We start from the raw sequence: 27352 nt of genomic DNA on the forward strand, positions 1-27352 counted from the left end.
GTGGGTGTATCACATCCCCTATCACACACCAGCCTCTGGGAAAATTGAACGGTGCAATGGACTGTTAAAGACTACACTGAGAGCAATGGGGGGTGGGACATTCAAGCACTGGGATACACATTTAGCAAAAGCCACGTGGTTAGTCAGCACTAGGGCATCTGCCAATCGAGCTGGCCCTGCCCAATCAGAACCCTCACGTACTGTGGAAGGGGATAGAGTCCCTGTAGTGCACGTAGAAAATATGTTGGGCAAAACAGTCTGGGTTATTCCTGCCTCAGGCAAAGGCAAACCCATTTGTGGGATTGCTTTTGCTCGAGGACCTGGGTGCACTTGATGGGTGATGCAGGAGGATGGAGTCCGGTGTGTGCCTCAAGGAGCTTTGATTTTGGGCTAAAACAGCCAATGAACTGAATAGTATGCTGATAATTGCTATATAATGTTGTATGTTATCACTACTATGGTTGCTATATGCCGTATCAATGGTATCATGGTGGGAATCTCCCAAATTAATAATAAAAAAAAAGAACTTTCAATTGAACCAAGCAAAGTGCAGCAGTGATGGAATGAGGACTGACTTCAGCATGCAACAATCCAACACCACGCACAGCACCTCTCTGAAAGAATTGTACAATAGATGGAACCCAAAGTCATGGACTAAATGAACTCAATGGACAGTTCACAGATATTTTACAGGGGTGGTCCATAGACTAGGGGAATGATAAATGAAATCTGTATATTCTGTTAAAGGATGAGAAGGTGGGTAGGGGATATTGAAATTGTATTGGATAGTATGGGACCTGAGCATGATGTAAATGATGTGGAATAAGGGGTGGCTACTGTCATGGTTTTAGCTGGGATAGAGTTAATTTTCTTCACTGCAGCTGGCATAGTGCTGTGCTTTGGACTTAGCATGAAAACAATGTTGAGATAACACACAGATGTTTAGGCTGTTGCTGGGTAGTGCTTGTACTAGTCAAGGACTTTTCTAGCTTCCCATGCTCTGCTGGGTGCACAAGAAGCTGGGAGGGGAGGGGGCACAGCTAAGAGAGCGGATTCAAACTGGCCAAGGGGATATTCCATATCACGTTACGTCATGCCCAGGATGTTAACTGGGAGGGGCTGGCCGGGGGAGGAGGGAAGCAATCATGGCTTGGGGATGGGCAACATCGGTCGGCGGGTGGTGAGCGGTTGTATCGTTTGTGTTTCTGTTTTTTTCCCTTTTTCCCGTTTCCTTTTTATTATATTATCATTATTTTTATTATTATCATATTCGTTATTATTATAATTATTATTTTATTGTAATTATTAAACTGTGCTTATCCCACAAGTTCTTTTGCTCTTCCGATTCTCTCCCCGATCCCACAGGGGTGGGGGGAGTGAGTGAGCGGCTGCGTGGTGTTTAGTTGCCGACTGAGGCTGAACCACGACAGTGTTTTAACTGGAGCTCTTCTTAATGGTTGCAGACACATCTGGAGGCGAAAGAGGCCATGGTGAGGCACCTACAGGCAAAGTTCCAAGGGAACAGGAATGACCCTCCTGGAGTGGGTGGCTGGTCGGAGAGTCACTCTGCAGCACCTCCTGCAATGGAGCTGGGACAGACCCCTGTGCCAGGCTCCAAGGGTGAGCCGCCTCCTGAGTCCCCCTGGACCAGGAAGGTGGACTTCAGCAGAGCTTCTCCATCTCACAGTAAAGGTCAGAGTGCAGGACAGCATTTGCCTTCTCATCCTGTCTGTGAGACCCCGGGATGGATGGTGCGACTGAAGAAGGGGATTGCTCAAGACAGCAGCTTCCCCCCAGCCCCTGCAAAGCCAGGAGGAGGAGCTGTATTGAACAAGGATGTGGGAGCCATCTCTGACCCTCCCCAGAGAAACCCAGCCCAGCAGACACGGCCACTTGCCAAAGACAAGGGTGCTCCGGTGGTTCCTGCCAAAGGTGCGTCTGCTGCAGCCTCCCTGGACGCTGTGGGAAGCCCCCATGGGTCAGGCCACTCAGGTCCGCCTCGGAGGAAGCCTTTGCCGCACGTCAAGGTGCTGGGAGCGAGGCCGGCCAAGCCCAGGCGCCCTCCTGTTGTGTGTCTGGAGAAGTTCAGTGCAGCTGCACGTCCTGGGATGCCCATCCATCCTGCCACGGAGCCACCAAGGAGTGCTCAGCTGGGTATGGCCAGTCACCTGCCCGTCCCTGAGAGAAGGATGCTGCTCATTCAGGAAGGAAAATCTCCCAAGTTAGAGTCTGGAGCTCCTGGGAGATGGAAATATTGGGGGTGGGGGCTGGTAATGCCAAAGGGGCTTTTATAGGCAGAGCATGTAGAAGGGAATGAGAGAAGGACAGCAGGTGAAGAAACTAAGGGGTCCAAGTGCCCTGTCCCTGGCTGGGGACAGATATCAGGCTCTGGGGTGCTTGTAAACAGTAAGGTTGGAGTAAGTAACATGAGGGATGCTGCCGAACTGGAGTGAGCCCAGTGCAGGACACAAAGATGGTTGGGGGCTGGAGCACATGGGGAAAGAGAGGCTGAGACCCAGGCTTGGTTGGCTGGGAGGAGAGGAGTGAGGGGGAGATTCTTTCACTGCCCACAGCTACCTAACGGGAGGAGATGGAGTCGGACTCTTCCCAGAGGTGCTCAGGAGCAGGACCAGAGGTGTCAGACATGAGCTGCAGTAGGGGAAATTCCAGTTAGGTATTAAGAGAAGGCTCTTTCCTGTGAGAGTGGTGCAGCCCTGCGGCAGGCACCAGGGAGATGGGTATCTCCATCCTTGGAGACACTCAGTTGCCACCAAGATGAGATGCTAAACAACCTGCCCTAGCTCTGAGGCCAGCCCTGCTCTGAGCGGGAGGTTGGATGATACTCCAGAGGTTCTTCCCAACCAGTCCACCCTCGTGTGGTGAACACACAAGCCTGCCTGGTGAGAAGCAGAGCCGGTCTCCATCCCATGGGCAAGAAGCACTTAGCCTTTGGCCAAGGGGCAGAGGCTCTCTGAAGCTGGCAGCATGTTGCCTGCAACACCATCCACCTCCAGGCCTGAGGGAGCCACCGAGACCCCACAGACGCAGCCAGAGCTATGGCTACTGGGGCCGTGGTGCTGGCTTGGTGTGCCTTCCTTACCAGCTGTCCATGGGATGCAGTGCCTGGTGCCTCTTGGACATGGTGGTTCTCTGTTCGGCATGAACCTTGCAACGCTCCATGGTGGCTTTCCAGATCTAGGCAGATTTGTTGGTTTCTAACAGCTGCCACTCTGCTAATCCACACTCTGGGTGACGAAACATGTTTCAAATCCCATTTCTTCCTCAACTCCTCTAAGTTCTGTTCACCGCCCTGTTTAAAGGATCATTCCTAATTAACCAATACATGACATAGCCACGGGGTAGAGGGCAACCATGAGAGTACAGCCTCTCTTCCTTTCCTTATGAGACCTGCAAAACCTACCTGGTTTATGTTATTATAAGACATTATTATTGCATTAGCACTTGGAGGCCTTTCTCAGGCCTGGATGTGCCATTGTGCTGGGAGATGCTCACGCGAGACAGGCCCCAGCCCTGGGCTGAGTGGCCCTGGCAGAGGAGGGAGTGATCTGCTCCCTGCATGCCCTACAAACCAGCAGTTTTCAACTGGGTTGCATCAAAAAGGGCATCGCCAGCAGAGAGAGAGAAGTCATTATGCCACTCTGCTCAGCGCTCATCAGGCCACACCTGGAGTACTGTGTACAGTTCTGGTCCCCGCTGTACAAAAAGGATGCGGACAGGCTGGAAGGGGTCCAGAGAAGGGCCACCAAGATGATCAGAGGACTGGGGAGCCTGCCATACGAGGATAGGCTGGGAGAGCTGGGTTTGTTCAGCCTTGAGAAAAGGAGGCTCAGAGGGGATCTCATCACCGTGTACCAGTACTTAAGGGGTAGTTACAAAGAAGATGGAGACTCCCTTTTTACATGGAGTCACATGGAGAGGACAAGGGGGAATGGACACAAATTGCTCTTGGGGAGATTCCGATTGGACTCTATTGGAAGCACAAAGCCAATTTATCCCCTACAAAGGAAAAGGAAGTAAGCGGAGCAAGAGGCCCCCATGGCTCAACCATGACCTCCTGGGTCTACTCAAATCCAAAAGGGGAGCACACCAGAAATGTAGAAGTGGAGGATTGTCCACCAAGAACTACAAGGGCATACCCAGAGAGTGCAGAGATGCAGTCAGAAAAGCAAAAGCCCAATTTGAATTGAAACTGGCTGTAGACATAAAAAATAACAAGGGTTCTTCAGACATGTCAACCACAAGCAGAAAAAGAAGGAAAACACAGGCCCATTGTTAAACGGAAAAGGAGAATCAATCACCAATGATGAAGAAAAGGCAGAGGTCCTCAACACCTTCTTCACCTCGGTCTTTACCAGCACTGCAGGGTCCCAGGCTTTGGGAACAAAATTGCCAATTGAACCAAACACCGACCCACCGTCGGTGAAGGAAGAGTTAGTATATGAACTACTACAGGAGCTTGACCCCTACAAATCAATGGGCCCTGACGCCATCCACCCGAGGGTGTTGAGAGAGCTTGCTGACATCATCGCAAGGCCTCTCTCCATAATCTTTGAGAAGTCATGGAGAACGGGGGATGTCCCAGGGGACTGGAGGAAGGCAAATGTTACCCCTATCTACAAGAAAGGCTCGAGGGAGGATCCGGGTAACTATAGGCCCATCAGCCTTACTTCAATCCCTGGGAAAGTTATGGAACGAATCCTCCTGAGGGCCATCACAAGTCAATTGAAGCACGTAATTGGGAAAAGCCAACACGGCTTCACTAAAGGCAGATCGTGCTTGACAAACCTGGTGGCCTTCTATGACAAAGCGACTTGCCTGGTTGACATGGGGCGGGCGGTGGGCATTGTCTACCTGGACTTCTCCAAGGCCTTTGATACGGTCCCCCACAGTCTCCTCCTGGAGAAATTGATGCGTTATGGCCTAGACAAGTGGTCTGTGCAGTGGGTGGGGAACTGGCTGACAGGCCGCACCCAAAGGGTGGTGGTAAATAGCTCTTTTTCAAACTGGCAACCTGTCACTAGTGGAGTCCCCCAGGGATCGATATTGGGCCCAATGTTATTCAACGTCTTTATAAGTGATCTGGATACCAGCATCAAGTGTAGCCTGATGGAGTTTGCTGATGACACCAAGTTGAGTGGGGAAGCAGACACGCCAGAAGGGAGAGCTGCTCTGCAGGGAGATCTGGATAGGCTGGAGGAGTGGGCCAGCAAGAACCTTATGAAGTTCAACAAGGAAAAGTGTAAGATCATGCACCTGGGAAAACATAATCTGGGAATGCAGTACAGACTGGGATCCACCTGGCTGGAGAGCAGCTCTGTGGAAAGGGACCTGGGGGTCCTGGTGGACAGAAAGCTCAACATGAGCGAACAGCGTGCTGCTGCGGCCAAAGCGGCCAACAGGCTGCTGGGTTGCATCAAAAAGGGCATCGCCAGCAGAGAGAAAGAAGTCATTATGCCACTCTACTCAGCGCTTGTCAGGCCACACCTGGAGTACCGTGTACAGTTCTGGTCCCCAATGTACAAAAAGGATGTGGACAGGCTGGAAGGGGTCCAGAGAAGGGCCACCAGGATGATCAGAGGACTGGGAAGCTGCCGTACGAGGGTAGGCTGGGAGAGCTGGGTTTGTTCAGCCTTGAGAAAAGGAGGCTCAGAGGGGATCTCATCACCGTGTACCAGTACTTAAGGGGTAGTTACAAAGAAGATGGAGACTCCCTTTTTACACGGAGTCACATGGAGAGGACAAGGGGGAATGGACACAAGTTGCTCTTGGGGAGATTCCGATTGGACACCAGAGGGAAATTTTTCACACTGAGGACAGTCACCCATTGGAATAATCTCCCCAGGGAAGTGGTTGACTCGGCCACGTTGGACACCTTCAAGAGTTGTCTGGACAGGGTGCTGGGCCATCTTGTTTAGACTCTGCTCTTTCTAGAAAGGTTGGACTAGATGATCCCGGAGGTCCCTTCCAACCTGTGATTCTGTGATTTATTTGTCTTATGGGTACTGAGGAAAGTTTGAACATCTAGAATTACAGCCCTGCCCTGATCTGGTTATTTTTGTTACTTTTTTAGGGCCATCTTATGATTTTTAAGGCCTGGTACATGATTGTGCATTACTTGGTACACTAACCCAGCAGAGCTGCGATGTTCGCGCCGGTTGTTGGTTGGTTTGGTTGACCAAGCTGGTGACAGTGATGAGGCTGGTGATAAAAATAATGGGATCTTAGCAAGGATGTAGCTATGCCAGCGACCATATAGGTGCAGCAGCATGTCCTGGCTGATGATGCTCCTGAGCACATGGCGATATCCAGGACTTGCCCTGACTCTGGTACAGATCTGGAGTTTAGGGTTCAAAATACCACATTCAAAATACCCATTTTGGCCTCTTCCCCTCCCCTTTTGTCACTGGTCCAGGGAGAAAGTAACATTAGGGAGATAAAAATGGGAAAGTAGATATTAAAGCTCCCCAGTGAGCTCCCTGACAAGCCGTGCCCCAGTGTGCTGGGAAGAAAGAAAATCTGCAGATGGGCTATGGAGTAAAAACGCCTCGCCAGATCCAGATGTGCAGTCAGTTTTATCTCCCCGTATTCCTCTGCGCTAAATCTGGCCCAGGGCGGCTCTGACCCTCTGGGTGGGTGATAGAGGCAAGGAGAAATGTGAAATAATCCCTCACTGCTCCCTCCCATTCCTCTTTTTACCACAGGTTACCTGAAACCAGGCTATGTTGCATCAGCTCCGGCACAGTTCCCACCACAGGGTGCTCCCAGTGTAACAGGGTAAGGACTGAAGCAGCACTTTTATTCTAGGTGGCTTCCAGGCTGTCCCGACCCAGTGGGAAGGGCATAAGAGGGAACAGCAAGAGCATCCTTGGGTTCTTCTGCCTGCTCCTGGAGCCCAGCGTGGGACGGCACCTTGTGCAGGCAGCTCCCACGGTGCAAAGCACCGTCCTTCCTGGGCTGCATTACTGCACAGGTCTGGCTGCTGCTGTCGCACCCCACCCCCCCACCTCCTGCACCCCAGGCTGCTGTGCTGCGCTGCCGAGCCTTGTGCGGAGCTGCTGGCACGTGGCACAGAGCTGCTGTCCCACTCTGCCCCAGAGCCGGGGCCAACCCATGGGCAGCCCAACTGCCTGTTGCTCACCCTCCCCCTGGCAGCCTCGATCCTGCCCTTGACTCCCAGTGCCGTCGCTGCAACAGGGCTTCTTAATCACTGGCTGCCTCGTCACAGGGATGAAGAGGAGATATATGATGATGTAGAGCCCATTGGGCTGCTCAGGAGTGACCAAGGCTTTCTGCTGCCCGCCGTGTCCCAGCCACCAGCGCACCCCTGCCCCAGAGGAGGTGGGTACAGGAGGGGCTGGGATGCTGGTTGGGGTGAGTGCTGTGGCTTAGGGAGCCTCGAGGCCCCGATGAGCCCTGGGCAGCAGTGGAGCCCACGCTGAGCCTGCTGCTCCCATGCATGGGAGGGCAATGGTTTTCTCTGCTGCCTTGTAAATGGGCATGGGAAACCCTGATCCTCACCATGCTCAGAGGGCAAACTCAGGGTTTGGTCCCAGGAGGAGAAAGCTCTTGCTGCTGTTTCAGTCTTGTGTCCTGTCTCAGTGGGTGGCTACACCTTATAGCAGCCTCACGGTAGCACCTCTCCCGGGGTTTGGTTTTACAGGTGGAGATGCCGGTCAAGCTTCTAACAGGGTTGCTTTGTTGGCAGCTGCACAGAGGTAACAGGGGTTTTTACTCTTTCTAAGGGTTCCAAAATGGCCAGGGCTCCTTGCTGCTTTGACAAAGCTCATTGTTTAATGGTCTCTGCTGGGCTTGAGATAGAAATGTCCATGGTGAAGAGCACGAGCGGCAGGTTTAAACCTGACCCAAGAGCCCCAGCAGCCCTGGAGGGAGGCACCTTTGGGCGCCGGGGAGAGCTGGTGTAGGGAAATACGATGGGGCAGCAACTGGGGGGGCACAAAGGGGAAGGGAGGGAGCAGAGCATGGGCTCACCCCAGCTTTCCTGTGACTCGCAATGACTCTGCAGAGAAGCCCAGGTCTCCTGGAAGATTAAGCCAATGACACTCAAGGAATGCAAGAAGGAAGAGAAGGCAGACAGGGAGTTTCAGAAGAAATTCAAGGTGAGCAGCAATGAGTGATTGCTTATCCCTCTAAGCTCCCCCTCACCTCCCGGGAAGGGCACAACGCAATGGCAGAGGGGAGCTGTGCTCTGCAGAGACCAGCCAATACCCAGGTCACCCCTGCCCTGGTCCCCACTGAAACATCCCCAGATCAGAACAGTCCCACAGACCATCTGGCTAGAGAGGGATCTGCTTTTCCTGAGAAGGGAGAGCAGTCAGAGCTGAAGCCAGAGCTCACGCTGCTCTGGGGCGGCTGCCAAGCTGAAGCACTGCTGTTTGTGTTCCAGTTCGAAGGAAGCATCATCGTCCTGACTCAGATGATGGTTGACCCCGCAGTGACGGAGAAGAAGGGTGGAGGGAAGAACCTGCCGCTGAGACGAGGAGAAATCCTTGATGTCATTCAGTTTACAAATCGGGAGCAAATCCTCTGCCGAAACAGCCAGAGGAGGTGTAAGTCTGTGGGGGCTGAGGCTTTGCCTGCAGTGGGGATCACAGCACACAGAGTTTTGGGAACAAGTTTCTTCATGTGCACACACCCCTCCAGACAGCAGGATGCAGCTCCTTGCCGTTAGACAGACCTGACATGCACCCTGGGTCTCAAATGTTCCCACTTCTTGCACAAACATCCTGCTCTTCCTCCCACTCAGCACCAGCATTTCTGCTGTTAGCTGCGCTTGTCATCTCCCTCTGCTAAAAGCCTTTGCAGTTCCCAGACCCTCTTAGCCTCCAGCCTGGCACATCACGCTCTGCCACAGGCACGGATGCCACAAGCCATATTTGCACTGAAGGATGCTCGGGTGAAGTGGGCTGCAGATCCCCCAGGCAGAGAGACAGGGATGAGGCTCTTCCCAGCCAGCTGCCACCCAGCCTGGCAGGCTCGTTCCTTGCATTGCCCCAAGCAGGTCCTTCCCAAGGGTCCAGCCCAGCTTCCCTGAGCCGAGCTCCTTCTTTCCCCCAGCTCTCCCTGGGGATGCGAGACGTTGCTAAACCCTGCCCATCCTGGGCAGGGGCAGGTGCTGGGCTGAGACACACCCCACCCCCACCCCCCGCACCCTGGCACAACCTGACACGCTTTTCCTTGCTCTGTTGCAGATGGCTACGTGCCCCGGGCAGTGATGCTACACCTGTGAGTACCTCTTCCCCGGCCCCCTCTTCCCCACTCCACAAGCTGTAGCAATTGCCCAGTGAGTGTTCGGCACCGAACCAGCCCTGGCCGTTGAGTGCCAAATCAAAACCATCCAACCCAGGCAGCGATCAAAAACATAACACTGGCTAGTTACCCTGGGGGCAGAAGCTGCCATTTCTGGTGTCAGGAGAGGTTCTGGCACTGGGACCAACTTCCTGGGGCTCTGCGAGCCCTCCCCAAGCTGTGGTCCCTTGCACGAGACCTGCCCAGACGCTGCCAGTGGCACAGCATGAGAGGCCCGCACTGGCCCTCCGCACGGCCAGGTCTGCAGCTCCCAGCAGCCTGGGATGGGGCCACCATCTGTGTGTAACGTGAGGGGCCAGAGCCGTGCTCGCCTCGCACTGGAGGATCCCAGCTCTGTGGGGAAAGCACGAGGCTGGGAGGAAGCGAACAGGGCTGCGTGGAGGACACCAGAGCCCACAGACATGTTAGGAGAGATGGGATAGATGCGGCAGCGGGAGCTGGCCCTTGCCTCAATGTTGAGAGGAGGTGGGGACATGGGAGACCAGACTGCTCACAGCACCCCGTCTTTTTCCTCACAGGGACACTGACATCTATGATGACGTTGAGATTTACGGTAGGTGCAGAGAGAACTGCTGCCATAGCCCCTTTGCCAAGGGCTGGGTGCTACTCCCTGGCAGGAGCAGGCAGCAGCGACTCCCATGCCAGCACCAGGGCCTCCCCTCCTGTCCCCTTGGCGTTTCCCTACCTGTCCTCTGTCCCCTCCCTCTCTGGGACCCCTCTCCCTCTCTCTGGGACAGCCTGCCCTTCCTCTCAGCTCCCCACACGTCCTCATGTTCCTCCGTTCCTAATTATTTGGACTTCCCTGCACCCTTTCCCTTCTCAGCTTGCTCCCTCCACTTGCTGCCAGCCCCAGGGACCCTTCAATGTCCTTTGAGATGTCCCTGATCCGCCAGAAAACTCAGGATGCCTTTTCCTAAGCAGTTGCTCACTCCCAGCATGCAAACTCCATCCCCTGGCTCGCAGATGGCTCTGAAGATGGAGCTGAATAGAGACAACTGCATTTTAGCTGTGCCAATGAGCAAACATTTTATCTAATTCTTCCTGGCAGGTTGAGCAATCCATGCTAAAGCCAAAGGCACAAGACAGCACCAACAGAGATCTCCCCAAGGGCTGAAAGATGAAAAGCACTATATGCCACACTCCTGCTTTGGAAGGAGCTCTGCTTCCTCTGAGATAGCCTCTGAAAGCTGCCATGTCCCTGCTGAAACAGTGGTGAGGCCATTCAGCACCCTGCAGGGCTGCAAGAATCCTGTCCCACAGGGGCAGGGGGCTCAAAGAGATCCTCAAGTCAAGCCTTCTCTCTGGCTTTGTTTTGTCTGTGTAAAATATGGCAATGGTTTGGGAGGGTTTCATGGTCTTATTTGTGGGTGAGGGGTTTAAAATCTGGGCCAGAGAGGTTTTAATTCAGAGAGGTTTTAATATTTCCCCATTCCCAGAGCATCCTCAGCCTGGGAAGAGCGCTGTATCCCTAAAACCACCCACCCCATCCTTCAGCTGCCTTTTGCACCACTCTCCTGCCCCAGTGAGACTCCTGGCCTGAGCCAGAGTCAAACTGGACATAGAAATACTCTGAAATATTGTGGGCAGCAAAGACCAGGCATCCCAGCAGCATCCTGTGGCCTTGAGGCAGCTTCTCTCCGGAGCTGGTGGAGGGGGTGGATCTGTTGGGGTAGATGTTCCTGTGAGTACATTCAGAATCATCCGTCGATGCCTTGGGCTGACGGTCTGTGCAGATCACCATGGGAAATTCTTCGATTAACTGGGAAACAGTCTTCCTTTGCAAGCTTTGTCCTCACGAAGCCCTCACCAACGTGGGGCAGGAAGGGGGTGCACTCGCAGCTGGTGGGAGCACAAATCCCGTGGCAGCCTCCAGCAGCAGGACCCAGATCCTTTTGGATCAGGAACTGTGACGGGAAGGGAGTTGCGGGGCTGAATCCCTGCTCTCAGCCTGCAGCACCCAGCCCCGATCCCAGGGGATGGAGGGTTAACCTGGGAGTGTTCGGCACCCACGCCGGCAGGATGCCAAGCCCAGATTAACCAAAGACGTCACTTTCCATTACGGGAAAGGCTCCCAAATAGCCCAAAGCTTTTGGTCCTGGGGATTAGCCGCTGGCACACTCAGCTCCCAGCAAAGGGCAGGGGTCCATCAGCGCAGCAGTGCCCAGAGCGATGAACAGGGCCGGGAGCTGCTCCAAGGGGCATCGCCTGGGCAGCTGAGAATGACCATGTGGGAGCAGGTCAGGAGAGCTCTGCTGAACTTGCTGTCCACGACCTTCCTGCGCGTTTGGAAGTGGGTACAGGCTTTCTGGCGTAAAAATGGCCTCTTGACCCTGTCAATGCTGTCGGTTGCCACCGGGTGCCTTCTGGGGTTCCTGCTTCGGGTGCTGGAGCTGACGGAGCTGGTAAGCCTGGCCAGGGCTGGGATGGGGATGGGAGGAGGGGGATGGAGCAGGGCGGTTGGGGCGACCGGCTCTGGTGCCGGCAAGACATCACCATCAAGGGCCCAGATCGGCACAGCCCCAAAAGCAAAGGCTCCTGGCCAAGAAAACCACCTCTCAGGGCAGAAAACCTTTTCTCCTTTTTTTTTTTTTGGACCGAAAAGCTGCCAACAAATGCCAAAGCTGCAGGACAAACCCTCCACTGGGAGTGAGGGGGTCCAGGATGGACCCCGTGGGGCTGCCAGAGTCTCCAGTGGGATGGGGATGGGAAAGGGGGGAATGGATGCTCGGCTGCTCAGTAACAGGCTCCCCCCAACACAAACAGCAGCATCGGGGTCCCAGGGATGGGCTTCTCCAGTTATTCTCCCCAGCTGCACAGATGCTCAACCAAAGCATGTTCCCGCTCTCTGGAGAAGACCCAGCAAATCAATACGGGGTTGGTGGGAGCCCAGGTGGTTCTAGGAGTCACCTTCCTCTGAGGGCTCTTGGAGACAAGCGCATTTGAGAAAATGCACCAAAAAGGTGCATTCACTTGGCACTTTCCAGGAGCATCGCACTGTTAATGCCACCACTCTAAAATCTAAGCGTCTTTAATGACATCAGGCATCTTGGCTGTGGCTCAGCCCTGATCTTCGGCTGGGCTGGCTGAGCCTGGAGTGGGGATGCTGCCTCAGGGAGAGCTTGGCCACTGCCAGAACATTCCCATGTCACCCGCAAGGATTTAGCAAAGTCTTGTCACTTCAGTTATGCCCTTCAGCATCACCACCCGCAGCAGGGATGATCCTGTTACTCAGCTGAAGCCGGGCGCAACCTCCCTGCACCCCAGTGCATGCGCCCACGAGAGCCCGGCAGCCTCCCACGTCGGACTTGAGGCTGGCAGAGCCTGGAGGCTCCTGCCCCTCGTCCTGCCATGCACCGAGTTCATCCATCCTCTGCCCCAGTCCTGTCCTGCCCTGTACCACAGTCTGCACATGGCCTACAGCAGCCACTTCTCCCCGTTAGAGACGACTTGCTCAAAATCCACACCGCAGATGAAGGGCTGGAGAAACAGCTGGTCCCCGCGATGGGAAAGTGTCATGGAGCTGCGAAACCCACTGACAAAAGAGATGCTCTACAAATCTGTTATTACTCCTTGCACCCCGCTGGAGCTATTGCGGCTCCGCTCTGTATGAGCTTCCTGGGGAAATCAGCCATGTTTAGGCCACGTGGGGAGTTAGCACAGGGACAGCAGTGTGGAGAATTTATTTTAATAGTTTGCCTTGGCATCCCTCAAAGCCCGTGGTGTTGGTTACCCTGGAGTAACCAGAAGTACCTGCTTGGCCTGGGGCCATCTCAGACCCATCCCTGACACCTCTACAGTGGCACAGTGAAAGATTGGGGGGCAGGGAGGGAGGGAGGGAGGGAAGGTGGATGGAGGGACTGAAGGAGTGAGGGATGGATGGAAGGAACTCAGCAGCCAGAACAATGGTGGATGGAGATGGAGGGAGGGAGGGAGGGATGGAGGGATGGATGGATGGATGGATGGATGGATGGATGGATGGATGGAGGGATGCTGGCCAGGTGGCTGCTGGTCTCACAGACCCCTCCCTCTGCCCTTGGTCATGGCTGTGGGATCTGGGCTTTGGGGGTCTCTCTCCAGGCAGCCCTTATGCACACCCATGTGAGGAGTGTAGGGGGTGGATGGATGCCACGGGGCAGAAACCTCAGTGCACCGCGAGGCTGCACCACAGATGGGGCAGACACCTGGGCTCTCCCTGAGCTCGGCTTCGCCATTTGCAGACACACGGTATTTCCATCTTTTGCTGTCGGCACCAGGCTGCACCCAACAGCTGCGGGGCACTTTTGCATGTGCAGTGGAGCCTCTGCTCCCCAATAACAAGTGCAACGATGGTTGGGCGGAGCCAGCGGTGGGGCCGTGGGGACCATTCCCTAGAGGGGGATGGACCCCAGGATGGTTTTGGGTGGGGATCAGCTCCACATGCCCCTCTCCAGTTCACAGCTGGGTTTCCCCCATGGCCAGTATTTCCCATCCCTGACCCAGCTCCCAGTAAGGGACAGCTGGAGAAGCAGTGTCTCTGAGTGCCGCAAGGAAGAGCCTGCTGGCTTGGAACCAAGGTCAGAGCTGGGTCTGGTTAGAGAAAAGGCAAATTTATCACGTTTGAGCCCTTAACCTGCAATCAGCCTCCACTTCTCAGCTCTCACCTGGCACAACAGTTCTGCTCTTTGTGCAGGAGAAGCAGTATTTTTCCTTTTCTGGAGAGCTCCTCATGAGGATGCTGAAGATGCTGATCCTGCCCTTGATCACCTCCAGATAATCATATTCTGCTTCTAAAGTACCATCTCTCCATCACATTGAGGAGATTGCCCCATGATCCCCCATGGAGGAGGTCACCCCAAAACTTCCTGGGGTCAGAATAACCCCAGCCCCAAGCATCCAGCAACCAAGCAGCATCCCCTGGCTTGGTGCCCATCAAACCCCATGATTTCCCAGCAATGGTCTGGGACAAATCCTCACCTGAATTTGGTAGACACCTGCACCCAGGTCAGATACCCGCACTTGCTGGGCTGCTTCCCTTCTTTCTGGGTCCAGCCAGCTGGTGATGCCAGGATCATCTGTGGGCAGTTTATGATGGGCAGCTGTTTAAACTCAAAGCAGATTTCCTTATTTCGAGGGTTTTGAGAAAGTTCAGGTAGAAACCACAAGCATCTCTGTCTTGCATCTATGTTTGCAAATCCCACTTTTATCAACCTGTCCAAATCTAGAAATAAGAAATAGAGCCATCTCTCAAGCCTAAGCAAGTTCTTGAAAAGCTTACAAGGATTTACATGGTTTAAACAATCGCTGGCACACGCTCATTAGAAATACCCAAGCAATTAGCTCTTCATTCCCTTGAGGATGTATCACTTCACTATTGTGTTTTTCAGAGTTTGCTTGCTGTTCCATTTGCCTTTAGTTTATTTTTGGGAGCAGTGTGGTCTCCATCCTGGCCAGCATAGAGATGCTGGCTTGTCCCAGCCAACCGTTCTCCTGCCTGCAGATGTGGGGTCTGCACAGGGCTCCCAGGATTTTTCTTGCACATTGAATTAAACCAGGCTTTTTTCTTATTCTACTGAATGATGGTGAAGTGGGATCTTCCCTCCGCACTGTCCCAGCGGGGACCAGACGTGCTCTGGGGATGGATTTGTCCAGGTTGGGGCTCAGTTCTGGAGCTCCCCAATCCTCACACTGGAAAGCGTCACCCACCTCCATGCTGCTTTTGTGGCCTCTCTTGAGCTTCCCAGGGTCTCTCTCCTCCCGGACAAGTGGCTGCTGGATCAGATATGTGGGCTGGCCCTCACCTCAACCTTGGGTGTCCCCAAGGGTCACATTAACCACTGCAGCCTCTGTCTCCATCACGGCCCACCTGGGGGCCATCGGGCCACTGCCAAATGCTGCTGCAGGCTTGTCCAGGGCTCTGCAGGGCCCCAGGAGAGCTGGAGCAGTGAAAACCAGTGGCAGGAGCTCAGCACGGCTCGGGGTGCACACGGGGCACACTGCAGCCCCCAAATGCTCCTGTTGACTCCCAGTGACAGCACTGCCACCTGCCAACTCTCCCTGCTGGTGCAGCCTGTAATACCGCCTCAAGTTTTAGTCCAGTTTTGCTTAAAAGTAGCTTATGGGCTACTTCTTAGGAAAGCTTATGTGTATGTGAAGCCTGAACCAGCAGCTCTCTCCTTGGGGGAGTGGGGTCTGTCCCCATGAGGATTTTATAAACCTTGCTAATACCTTCCTTCGCTGTTCACAGTGACACACAGCAGCAGCACAGGGTGTTGGAGATTTAAGAGAACAGTATCACCAAAAAAAAAAAGCAGCATTAGTTATTCACCATCAAAATACACTATTTACTTCTTATCCCTTGGAGAAAACAGAAAACATGGCCAGATCTTGAAAAGGGACTCAGAGAGGTGTCTCCTGCCCTTCATAGCTCAGCCTGGGTTGCCACAAGCCCATCCTGGGTGTGAGATCCCGTGGGCACAGGCACATGAATGTGCAAGAGCTCAATGATGCCCTTAAGCCTTGCTTAAAAAGAAAAAATCTATGGAAAGTGCATCTTGTGCAGTTTTGGGAGCAGACACTGACCACAATCTTTTCTGCTGCAGCCTCATGTCTGGGCTGGCCACCATGGACTCCAAGGCCTGTGGGAAGATGGGGGTGATCACCCTCACCTACTACCTTTGGACAACCTTTGTGGCAGTGACTGTCAGGATCATCCTTGTGGTCACCATCCACCCCGGCGCAGCTGCCCAGAAGGACAACTACTCTGTGGGGAAAGTGGTGCTCAGATCTGCTGATGCATCACTGGATTTAATCAGGTATGTTGCAGGATTTCAGGAGGAGCCAAGTTTACGATGGTGTTTCGCAGACAAGGTCTTCCCATGAGGCACTGAGTTCCCAAGAGATATTGAGATCTCAAGGGAAACAGGAGAACCATTGTCCACGCTGACCAGGCACCAGCACCTCTGAGACGTGGGGTTCATTTCTCCCCATGCATGTCCCTCTGGCCACGCTCCTCCCAGAGCCACCAGCAAAGAGGGGTGCGGCAGCAGAGAACAGGAAGATTTAAATTCCCTGCAAAGCTCAACGGTTCTCCCTCTGCAGCCCCATGACATGCCAAGCCTTGCAGCTCCTTGGGCTTTGAAAGGTAAAAACGAGCAGGAGCTGGCCCAGGGCTGGATTAAAGCAGTGGCTGAGAGTTAACTGGGGAGGGGGTGCAGCACAGACCCAGGGGCTGGGGGAAAACTTCCATTTCTGGAGGTGTTTGATCAACTGGACAAGGCTCTGAGCATCCTCTAGCTTTGCAGGCAGTCCTGCTCTGAGCAGGGGGCTGGAGATGGCAGATGTCCCTCCCAACCTCTGGCTTTCCATGAGTCCAGTTCACACGTGGTTCGCAGTCCTGCTCTTCATTCGCCTTCCAGCCTGTCTTCGTCCTCAGTTTGCACAGAGGACATCAAGCTGGTGGTGGCTGTGATGGGCCTCTGCTTGGCCTCATGTCCACCAGAGGTGCTTCCCACGTTGTTCCCACGACATGCTTTAACCCCTGCACAATTGCTCTCTTACAGAAACATGTTTCCTTCTAATCTCATTGAAGCTTCGTTCCAGCAGGTGAGTTCACCTAGCCCCACCGCTGCAGGCGGATGGGATGGTGCTCAGCTCCAGACAGGGCTGCTCTCCCAATCTGGGGGCTCTTCCCCACCCACAGCCTGGACATGAGCCCCTTCCCCTCCCTCTGCCTCTCTCCCCACCCTGCCTGCTCCCTGGCTGCTTTCAGCTCACCCCAGGGTGGGCACCCAAAGGCGGGGGGTGCTGGTGGGGTCACGGACTCACAGGGACACCCCTGCCTGCCCTCTGCCCAGGGTGGCTCCTGCACAAAAGCAGCACAACGTCTCCTCGCCCAGACCCCGCTCTTGTGTGGTGCCTTAGTCCCTGGGGATCGGGGAGCAGAGGCAGAGGGGTGAGCAGGCAGCGGGTACGGGGTAGGAAAGCTTGAAGGAAAGGTTGGGGTGGATGAAGGAGAGAGGCCAAGGAAGGGCCAGATGGGGTGGAGGGGTGAGGGGAACATGAGCAAACTCATGGCATTGAGAAAACCTCTGTAAAGCCCCCAGAAGAAGAGAGATGGGGGTGGAGGGGCCTCTCTGTGGAGACCACAACACTTACCCAGTGATGCACCAGGATCCCACAGGGACCTGACCCTCAAACGCCATGCGTCTGCCTGGGGAAGTGCAGCCTTGCCCAAAGATGGCTGTGCGGAGCTTTGCAGGGAACAACTGCAGCTCCCTGGCCTGTTCCTTGCTTCTCTTCTTTTCACCAGCTTTAAAAACAAACTCTGAACCTCCAGGACCACCTGGCCCAGTGATGGCTTTGCCTCTGGGTTCAGAGCAGGATGGGTCCCACTGCTGACAGGACACTGACCTCACTGCTTTGCTTTTGTTCCAGTATCGAACTGTTCTTGTCCTGGTGGTAAAGTCACATGGCTTTCCAAAGATCCCAGGGAAATCTCTCAGTTTTATCTACTTTGCACCCAACGACAAAAACCCTGAGATTCATCGGCCTGTGTTCCTCGAGCTGATGCTGTTGCCCGAGATGACCTACAGGACCCTGCCCGGGACCAGCAATGAGATGAATGTCTTGGGAATTGTCATCTTCTCAGCAACAATAGGTATCTGCTCAATAGAGAATGAGGCTCTGTGCCATGCCCCAACCCAGCTCGCAAGGCTGTTGAGCAGCAGTTGCAACCCAGGGTGGTAACTGCTGTGGCCACTCTGCTGTAAATTGAGGTAGGGATGCTCAGTGGGACAAGGTTATTTTATCTCTAACTGCTCAAGTCCCTGGAGAACCAGGCACAGCATGGGGCTCGTACCAACACCTTCATCAGTACCACCCGTAATGGAGCTCACAAAAGGTGTTAGGCACTGAAAAGGCTGTTTTCTCCCCAGATTTTCCGTATGAGCCTTCACAGTCCAAGCATGGGTCCAAAAGATTTTCAAATCATCACATAGGCTGGAGGATCCTTTTTATGAAGTCTACTGAAATGAGCCGTAACTTCTGCAGAGGCTACCTGGGACACAGCACATTTCAAACAGTCCAAACCTTCACGCTGGCAGTGTTCAAACTCCCTGAGCAGGCAGCAGGTGAAAGCTGGGTCAGGCTTAGTGCCTGTCAGAAATGTATGCAAATTTATAACAGGACTTTCTGAAGAAGGCAAGAAAGCTTCCTGCATTGAACAGCTTGCAGTCCTGCTTGGACAAGGTGCTCAGCAGCAATTTCAGGAGGAAGGAGGAGAGGCTAGATGGAGAGAACATGTGCAAGGGATAGGGAGGAAGAAGGTTTGAAGCAGAGAAAGTAATGGGAAGGAGGAACTTGGAGCATAAGATAGAAGGACACTGGGTGCAAGGCTGAGTGAGAAAGGGAGGAGGAGACAAATCAGGAGGGAAAAGAATAGGAGGAGATGTGATGAGCATGGGGGCAGGATTATGTGTAGATTAAGAGGTGAGGGCAAGGAGTTTGAATTTAGTGTATAAGGAACCAAAAGTCCAACTAGAGGATTTGAGGGATGGAGGCAGCGTAGCCAGCACAGCACTGGAGCACACGAGGCTGCCATCAGAGCCAGGGGAGAGCAGCCAGTTGTAAAGGTTACAATAGAGTGAGTGCCTGGAGGGGATGGCCAGAGACCAGGCACAGACAGACCCACTCAAAGATCCTTGCAGACAAAAGAGATGTCCATGGCAGCCTCCCATCCTGGCGAGCAGACCACAGACGCTCAGAGAACATCCTGGTCACAGGACACATGCCCTCCTCTGGCCCAGCCGAACAAATGAGGAGAATCCACTTTTCTCTTCTGAGATTATCACCCCACCACCCTGCCAGCATGGCAGTGAGGATCAGCACCGAGTTAGGATGCAGCGGGAGATCACCTGAGTGAGCTCTGGCCGCCCAGCTGCCCTCCCCAGCCTTTGCACGAGATGGATTGGAGCTCCACAAAGCTGCAGACCAGCAGAGCACCACCTGCACCAGGGATGGGCAGCTTGGAAAAGGGCATCCGTACATCTGCAGAAAGCCTCACCTGCAAGGTGAGGGTGAATTAATGGGGTTTGCCTGGCAGAAAACAGGAGAGGGACAGGGAAGTCCAGGCAACCCATGGGAAATGGGGATCAGTTCCTCCTAGCAGCAAGGTGGGGGAAGCCAGGTGGAAGCTGGTCGAGATCTCAGCAAAGGGTATTTGTGTTCAATATGAAAATTAGACAGTTTGTGGGACTGAAACCAAGGCATCCATGCAGTGCCCACTGGCTGCCCAGAGTGGCTTTGCTGTGGAGGGTAACCCCACACAGCTGCTGCAGCTCCAGTGAGCTCTCCACTGGCACCAAGCACCTCCGGTCCTCCCCGTTGCTTCTGAAATCCAGAAAATGGCAGAGATTTACAGTTACTTGAAGGAAGCTGTCCATTTGCCAGGGTGATCTTTTCCAAATCAGCTGTCTGTAAGGCCTGAAGAGAAATGGATTTCTTTCAACCCAGATGTTATGGCCACCAGATACTGGATGAATATCCACAGAGCTGAGATTTAAATATACCAAGCCTCGTCTCATTTCTGAAAGTTCTGGCAAAGGTGACCTTATCTCACCTCTCTTCTGAGCAAGCCAAGAGATCCAACTCCAGGAGTCCTCAGCCCTGAAGACTGAAGAACGATGAGAGGGACAGGACACTTGTAGAGTGCTTGAGAAATAATTTTTAGCTAATGGGACCACACAGAAAGTACCTGCACCAGGCTGGAAACAAGATGAGCAAATAGAGACTCATTTTTCTTTTGCTCAATAGGTACCTCGAAACCTCCTTGCCAGTGAAAGCAGTGGGATTTAGCACTGGCCAATTTTGTGCTGGCAGACCAGAAAGCACCATAACACCTCTAACCATTCATGTATTTCTGCTCTAGTGTTCCTTCAACAGAAAATTGGACTGGAATTAGGTTAATATGACAACACCAGAAGAAAAAACCAGAGTTAATACAGGAGGCTTAATGCCTGTATCTAAGCTACTCAGCTGGATCCTTCCTGGTGTATTACTGTACAGCCACGTGTGTTGTCACCACCACAGCACAGCCCGTGAGCTACCGACAAAGCCATCAGTGTGAAACAGCTGCTTGGTGACCAGCACAGCCCACCCCACAGGGGAACTGAGAACCGCCACCACCCATGGAGACAGGGCAAATCCGAGCACCTCCAAAGCACTGCATCCGAGTGGCAGGTGTGGTGTGCAGCTCTTCAGTCCAGAGCAAGGAGAAGGACACAACATATCATCACACCATCAGCTATATATAAACCCACTGAGCTTTATCCTTTAAAAAAAAAAAAAGTTGTTTCTGGAGCTGCATAGTTCTTGTATTATCAAATAGCAAAAAGACAGCTTGTCCACCTTGAGAAGGGAATCTTCCAGCAGTGAAGAGTTTATCAGTTATCTGTGCAAGGAATAGTCCAAATCCTGGATTTGGGCTTGGTGGGGGGTTTTGAGAAAAGGTCAGATGTTTGTATTTGCTTGGAGCAGAGAATTACTGTGACCTGTAGGAGCACGTGGAAATGTCTATTAAGTCTGATCTGCTGTGAGTTTGCCCAGTGAAACCCCTTCTGTGCCCACCAGAGCCTCAGGACACTCAGCATGACACATGCTGCTCCCGTGGTACCGTTGAGTAACATAAACCAATGTGCTTAGTTGCAGGACTTCTCCTGGGGAAAATGGGCGAGTGAGGAACTCCACTGATGAACATGTGCCAGTGTCTGAATGAAGCAGTTATGAAAATTGTCTCGATGGCAGTTTGGTAAATCTGTTTTTGATTGATTCTGTTATTTTCTTACCTGCTGTCTAATGGTAATGCCAGTCATACATCCGAAAGTATCTATTGTGAGCACTGGATTTATTTTCATATGACCATACCACATGGTACCAAATACTGTAACGGCCATCGTGTAGTGCTTCAATGATCGCTGCATCCTCATAAATAATTTTTTGTTTATTCTTTGCAGGTACTTCCCCTTTGGCATTGTACTTCTCATAGCTGGAAAGATTCTGGATATGGAAGATCCATGAGTTATAGGACAGAAGCTGGGACTGTATGTCATTACAGTTGCGTCAGGGCTAATCATCCATGAACTCATTCTCTTACCTCTGCTTTTTGCACTCATCACCAGGAAAAACCCCTTTGCTTTCATTCAGGGGATACTGCAAGCCTTGCTGATTGCCTTAGCTACATCTTCCAGGTATGAAAATGCAGCTGAAATATGCTGACATGGCCGCGAAGGCATCTGGTTTAGTCACGGGAGATGTGGCTGTGCGTATGGCCAGGTGAGCCGTGGGAGAACAGGCATAACTCAGACAAAGAGAAATCGCACCCGGTACTGTTTGAAATGAGATCGCTTCCAGTTTTAGTAGTTAGTGGATGCTTGGCACTGCCCTGGTCCTCAGTGGGAAGAGCCTCAGCGCGTCTTCAGACCCAGCCAGCTTGCATTGCAATTCTGCTCACCCTCTCCTGCGGTTTTCCCAGAGCAAAGCAGCAATGTTTGTGCATGTGTGTGCTTCTTTTAATTGCTGTAGTCAGTTTTCTTTCAAAGAATTCAAGAGGACTGTTGTAGGTGCTTTATAAAACAGTGTGGGGTTATGATCCTGCGTTTTAATTGAAAACATCAAAAGCTCTTCTGAACACTTTACTGAAAAGCTTAAATCAACTCCTGTGTATCCCAAGCTCCTCCAAAGAAAAGTGTTGTCTACTTTGATAAGATTTTATAATTGGAGATTATTTCTATCTACTTTATTTTCATTGAAAAGCATTCTTTATAACAACAAACAAACTTTACATTAGAAACTACTGTCCTTTCTGGAAGACACACAAATTAAAACATTTGACTAGGCAGAGGGTTTTTCCAGCCCCCCCTAATGTTGCTTCTTCACATAATCCCAATAAAACCACCCAGGATTTGCCTCCCTCCCCCAGCGCCCACCACTGCAGGTTTCTTCTGCTACTCTTAACTACCTGATCTCCTCCTGAACCTGGGTCTCCAGCTCTGTCACCATCAGGCTTCCTCCTTCCCCTCTGCTCTACAGCCACCTAAGCTGGCTGGAGGGCTGTTAGGGAGGGCGGTGAGAGTGCTCTGCTCCTTGCCCCAGCCCCATGCTCTGCGCCAGGTGCTGGGGGCCATCGCGCTGTGCTGCAGCCAGCTCCTCTCGGAAAAGCAGCCCCTGCCTCCAAGAGTCTATTGCAATCCCATCGACTTCTTTTCCGTGCTCATTTCCTATCTGCCACTCGGTCTTCTTCCTCCGCGTCCTTATCCCGACTCCTGCACGACAGCTCATATCTTCATGCTACACAGAAACAAGAGAGAAAAGTTGGGGGCACAAGAGCCAAGGCAGCTGCTCCTTGTGCACGTGGCACGGAGATGAATGAGGAACAACAGGGTCTGGCTGGACCCCACCACAGCCGGTACTGGCAGATGCTGCCCCATACCAACGTTTGAGGTACTGCAGGATTAACATGGGGACCAGGGATGTACAACGCTGTAACCACCACGCAGAGCTGTTCATCACAGAGCCTTCGGCCACTGAAATGACATTCTGACAGCGGCTGACTGACTACTTGGCTAATCACATGTATTCCCCAGGTAGCGCAAGCTGAAGAAACTTTCATTGCTATAGCAATTTGTATAATATTGCTGCTGCATTTACCCTCAGGAGGACTTGTATTTCTGTACTGTTACACTGGTTCCTATTTATAAAGCTCAACGCAAATGATAGAATTACTGATCCTTTCTTGTTCTGCAGCTCAGCAACCTTGCCCATCACCCTGAAGTGTCTCCTGGAAAACAATGGAATAGACAGACGTGTGGCACGATTCGTCCTCCCTGTCGGTGCCACCATCAACATGGATGGCACAGCGCTGTACGAAGCGGTGGCTGCTATCTTTATTGCCCAGGTCAATGAATATGACTTGGATTTGGGACAAATTATAACGATAAGGTAAATGTTTCTTGCGAGCAGCTGAATTATTTCTCTCTATTTTTATTTATAGACACTGTAACCACCTCTCACGTTCTTCCCTTTTGGCAGAGTTCTTGCTACTGCACAGAGTGAACTTTGCTGGAAAGCTGAGAGTAGGGAAAGGTGTGCCATGTACCAGCCCCCTGCGCTGTGCACCAGGGAAAGCTCAGGCTCTGCACCCACAGAATTCCCTGCAGAATCAAAGACTTTGCCTGTAAATAAAAGCCACACTGCAAACTAACAGCTTGGCTAGAACAGGTCAACGCCTGCAGTGCGGATGAATTATCTTAGCATAGAAGGGTTTGTGCAGGTATGATCTACTCCCCTTCAGGAACTGAATATCCTAATTTTATAAGCAGGGAAATAAACCACCTGTCTAGATAAAAATAAGGGAGTACAGTTGCAAATATTTAGCAATTTTAGGCAGGGGCTACCTCCACTGGACTGCAGAGGGGTGTTGTGTAAGCACAAAGCCAAGAGTACCTCCTGCGAGCCCTCGGCCATGATGTGCAGGGGTCCAGGATAGCATCAGGGAGCAGGAAAGTGGAGGAAACCAGATCCAATCCAATCTTTCCACACAGGAATAACTTACTTTGCCATCAAACATGCTTGATTTTTTAAAAAAAAAAAGAAAAAAAACCAACCCACAAACAGCAACCAAACCCAAAACTCCACAATACTTGCACAGCCACCTTCTCTTCACAGCATAACAGTGACAGCAGCCAGCATAGGGGTGGCCGAGATCCCCCAGTCTGGGCTCATTACAATGGTCATCGTGCTAACTTCTGTCGGGCTGCTGACCGATGATATCACACTCATCATCGCAGTCGACTGGGCACTGTAAGTATTTCCCAGATGCAATGTCTCGGGCGGGTGCCAAGTGCCAATTCATTGTGATGCATTTGAAGCAGCTCTCATGGAGACAAACAGAGAGCAAGGGATCACAGAACAAGGCCAGGAGCCAAGTGTGAGATTCTTCATTTTCCAATTATTTTCTTGAAATAGCCCACAATAACTATAGGCAAACAGTCTCCTAAAGGAGTGTTTGACTTGAGGCGTTTCTGCTCTGAGGTGCCCATCGCTGTCTAGTACCTCATTAAGGACTGTGCATGGAAGAAGTGGTGATGGTGTCCAGCCACTCTCTCCAGTAAGGTCCCAGTTTGAAATACCAGCTTGTCCTGATCTGTTGTCTAAATTCCTATCTGATTGTACAACACATCTTTGTTGAAGGTCTCAAATAAGTAACAAGATCTAGCTTTCTGAAACTTAAATATCGTTATACTTTTAAAAGATTAAAAAGATGCTACTTTCCTCCGTAGCGAGAGGTAGAAAAGGAGGAAAGCAGGTGCATAGTCTGATCCTCACGAAGCATTATGGTGTAAGGCTGCTAGTTAACGTATTCCCTAGAAATACCTCAAGTCCAAGTCTTCTCCAAGCTGCCCACTCTGTGAACAAAGGAGGATGGACAGCTCAAGAGTCAAAGCGAAGTAGGGGACGGTACGGTATTTGTTTTGGTGGAATATTATCCCTGGAAGAGGAGGGAGGTTGGTAAGGCAGGGTGAAAGGTATCTGGCTTCCGATGAGGAGAAATGAAAATTAGCCAGAAAGATGCTAACAACAACGAGAGAGGGACAAAAAAGGTGGAAACATGCAATTGTTTAGGGAAAAAAGCATGATCTCCAGGGAAAACAAAGTCCGTCAGAGACAGCAATAATAAACTATAAACCACTGATAATTATGTACAATTTGCTGTTTCATTTCTGAAATGTGGGCATTTTCACAGTTAAAAAGTATAAAGAAGAGAGAAATAGAGTCACATCAAACCAGTAACAAGATAAAGTACAAACTGGTTGGGCACCAAATCACAGCAGTAAGTCAGTCAGTTCTTGAACAGATGTAGCAAAACCCCCTCTTGCACTTAATAAGCAAAATCTCTCCCAAACCCATATGGCACCGGAACAAAAACATCCCTGGAGTTTCTAAAAGTAAGGGTGACATTTTCAAAGGACTGTATCCACCACTGAGTAAGTCTATCTTCCAACGAGACTGTCTTCATCTTGATGGACGAAGACCAGATTGATCTTGAGACAAAAACCAATGCTTGGTTACATTTGTCACAGGCAAACAGATGTCAAACACCGGTAGTTTGTGAAATGTGCCATTTTAAAGTACTAAGATAAAAATGAAGCAAATTAGCTAGGTGAAAAAACACACAGAATAGACGCTGACTTCTACATAATTGACACGTGGGTGGCTGATTTGTACTACACAGTCACCCTGGACAGAGAGGAAACAGCATCGAGTATCCTGGGTGCTTTTCTCTTTCTTTCACATAAAAGTTTAACTTTTCAGCTGAAACTCGTAAAACCAGAACACACACAAGTTCAGTCTTTGAGCATCACAGGGTACCCAGCACCATCACCTGCCACGAGGCGCTGGCACTTTCTACTGCTGAGAGGTGCTTGGATAGACGAGAGGTGCTGTGACTGGATAAACAAGATTTCCTCCCCGAGAGGCGTCTCAAGGAGTTTTATGACCCACTGAGGCAGCTCATCCCACACTGAACGAAGATGCTGACGATGCATCACAGTTTGGGAAGCAGCACGGGTAGGTCCCGGCACAGAAAAGACAAGCACGATGAGACAAAAGAAGTCCCATCGCCTTCACGATACTGGGCCCACACAGACATTGCGTGTACCATCTTCTATTTGCAAGAACAATACTGCACTTGTCTCAACTTGCCTTTAGCAAAACCAGTGGCAGAGATGTTAGGGATGGAGGTTGACAGGTTTCAGAGCCATAAAAGATCCTGGGCACACTGGCTGTGGCCACAAACGGCATCCTCACAGCTCGCTCTCTCATCTAGGGATCGATTTCGAACTATGACCAACGTCCTTGGTGATGCTCTGGCTGCCAGCATCATAGCACATGTCTGTGAGAAAGACTTTGCCCCAAAGCCCCCAGCGGTACATATAGCCTGCCTGGGAGAGCAGGGGGATGCCGGAGGTGCGATGACTGAACAGCCACAGCGCATGTGCTCGTTTAAGAAATTAAAATTGTACTTTTTCTTTTTGCAGCAAGATCCAGTAAGCACCACGGCCAAGTCTCCTGTAGAGACCTCACATCCGCATCCCAGAGATAATGTGATCAGAATGATTGAAGACTTTGTTCGATCAGACAGGAGTTCATTATAACATCTGTCAGGTGTAGATCACAGCATTCCTGCTCCGGGAATGGGACCTTGGTGCTAAACACTGACATTGTGACTGCTGAATATGGATGCTCTGCAAGATAAAGGCCTTACTTGGCACAAAAAGTGGAAAAATCCTCTCTGTCCTTTGAAGACTGGGACTCTCCAGCACCCAAACAGCACAGCTCTGCCGTTCAGGGGAGCCGACTCCTCCCTACAACTGAGGGTACAGCTGGGAGCTTGCCCCGACCATCTGAGGCAGCTGGGATTTGAAGGTTTTAACACCTCCCATTTTTTCAAGCTCAGTTCTTTGTGAAGGTTAGGGAGGTGAGCAGGATTTAGAAAACTGGAACTGGACTAGATGAGAAAGCAGTAGAGACAGGACAAAAATCTGGCACCTTAGGTCAGCAGCCCCTATCTGCTGGCCAGGCTGCACTCGGTAAGGTTTCATTTTCTTTATTACAGAAATTATTTTTTTTAAATCATTGCTCTTTTCATTATTATTACTAGGTTCTCATCTAAAAAACTAAGATTAAGCAAATTTTGTCTAGAGCTCAAAATCCAAGTTGGACATAACTGGATTTCCCAGCCACTGCACAAAGACAAGGCAGCCGGTTCCACTCTCAGCATGGACAGCGAGATTCATTTTAACTGCAGGGATGGAAAGACCAGCTGCACACAGGTTTTTACTGGCTGTTTTATTACAGTGAAGCTAACTGACCTGGCCCAATTGCAACCACGTTGATTTTCCCAGCTAAGGATCCATCCCTAAGTTCAAACTCCAATTACAGCCTTAAAACCCAGGCTTTCCAGGGCAGCCTT

At 51.7% G+C, this 27352-nt stretch overlaps 2 protein-coding genes across 2 annotated transcripts; both read left to right on the forward strand.

The window, feature by feature from the left end:
- Window positions 1–1139: 1139 nt before the first annotated feature.
- On the forward strand, window positions 1140–10684 carry LOC135316386 (PML-RARA-regulated adapter molecule 1-like). The gene is made up of 10 exons (XM_064469627.1): window positions 1140–1187; window positions 1464–2154; window positions 6723–6795; window positions 7247–7359; window positions 7682–7736; window positions 8045–8138; window positions 8426–8588; window positions 9231–9264; window positions 9867–9901; window positions 10397–10684. Exons 2-10 carry the CDS (start codon window positions 1488–1490, stop codon window positions 10399–10401), a joined length of 1239 nt encoding a protein of 412 aa, XP_064325697.1. The 5' UTR covers window positions 1140–1187; window positions 1464–1487; the 3' UTR covers window positions 10402–10684.
- Window positions 10685–11573: 889 nt separating this feature from the next.
- Window positions 11574–26550, forward strand: LOC104047060 (excitatory amino acid transporter 5). The gene is given in 12 exon segments (XM_064469968.1): window positions 11574–11750; window positions 14741–14826; window positions 15927–16139; window positions 16887–16929; window positions 17761–17983; window positions 21031–21130; window positions 21336–21569; window positions 23125–23319; window positions 24046–24180; window positions 26207–26306; window positions 26418–26503; window positions 26505–26550. Coding segments are annotated over 12 exon segments (1638 nt in total).
- The last annotated feature ends 802 nt before the right edge of the window (window positions 26551–27352 follow it).

Source organism: Phalacrocorax carbo, chromosome 19 (genome assembly GCF_963921805.1).
Source record: "Phalacrocorax carbo chromosome 19, bPhaCar2.1, whole genome shotgun sequence".
Taxonomy (NCBI): Eukaryota; Metazoa; Chordata; class Aves; order Suliformes; family Phalacrocoracidae; genus Phalacrocorax; species Phalacrocorax carbo.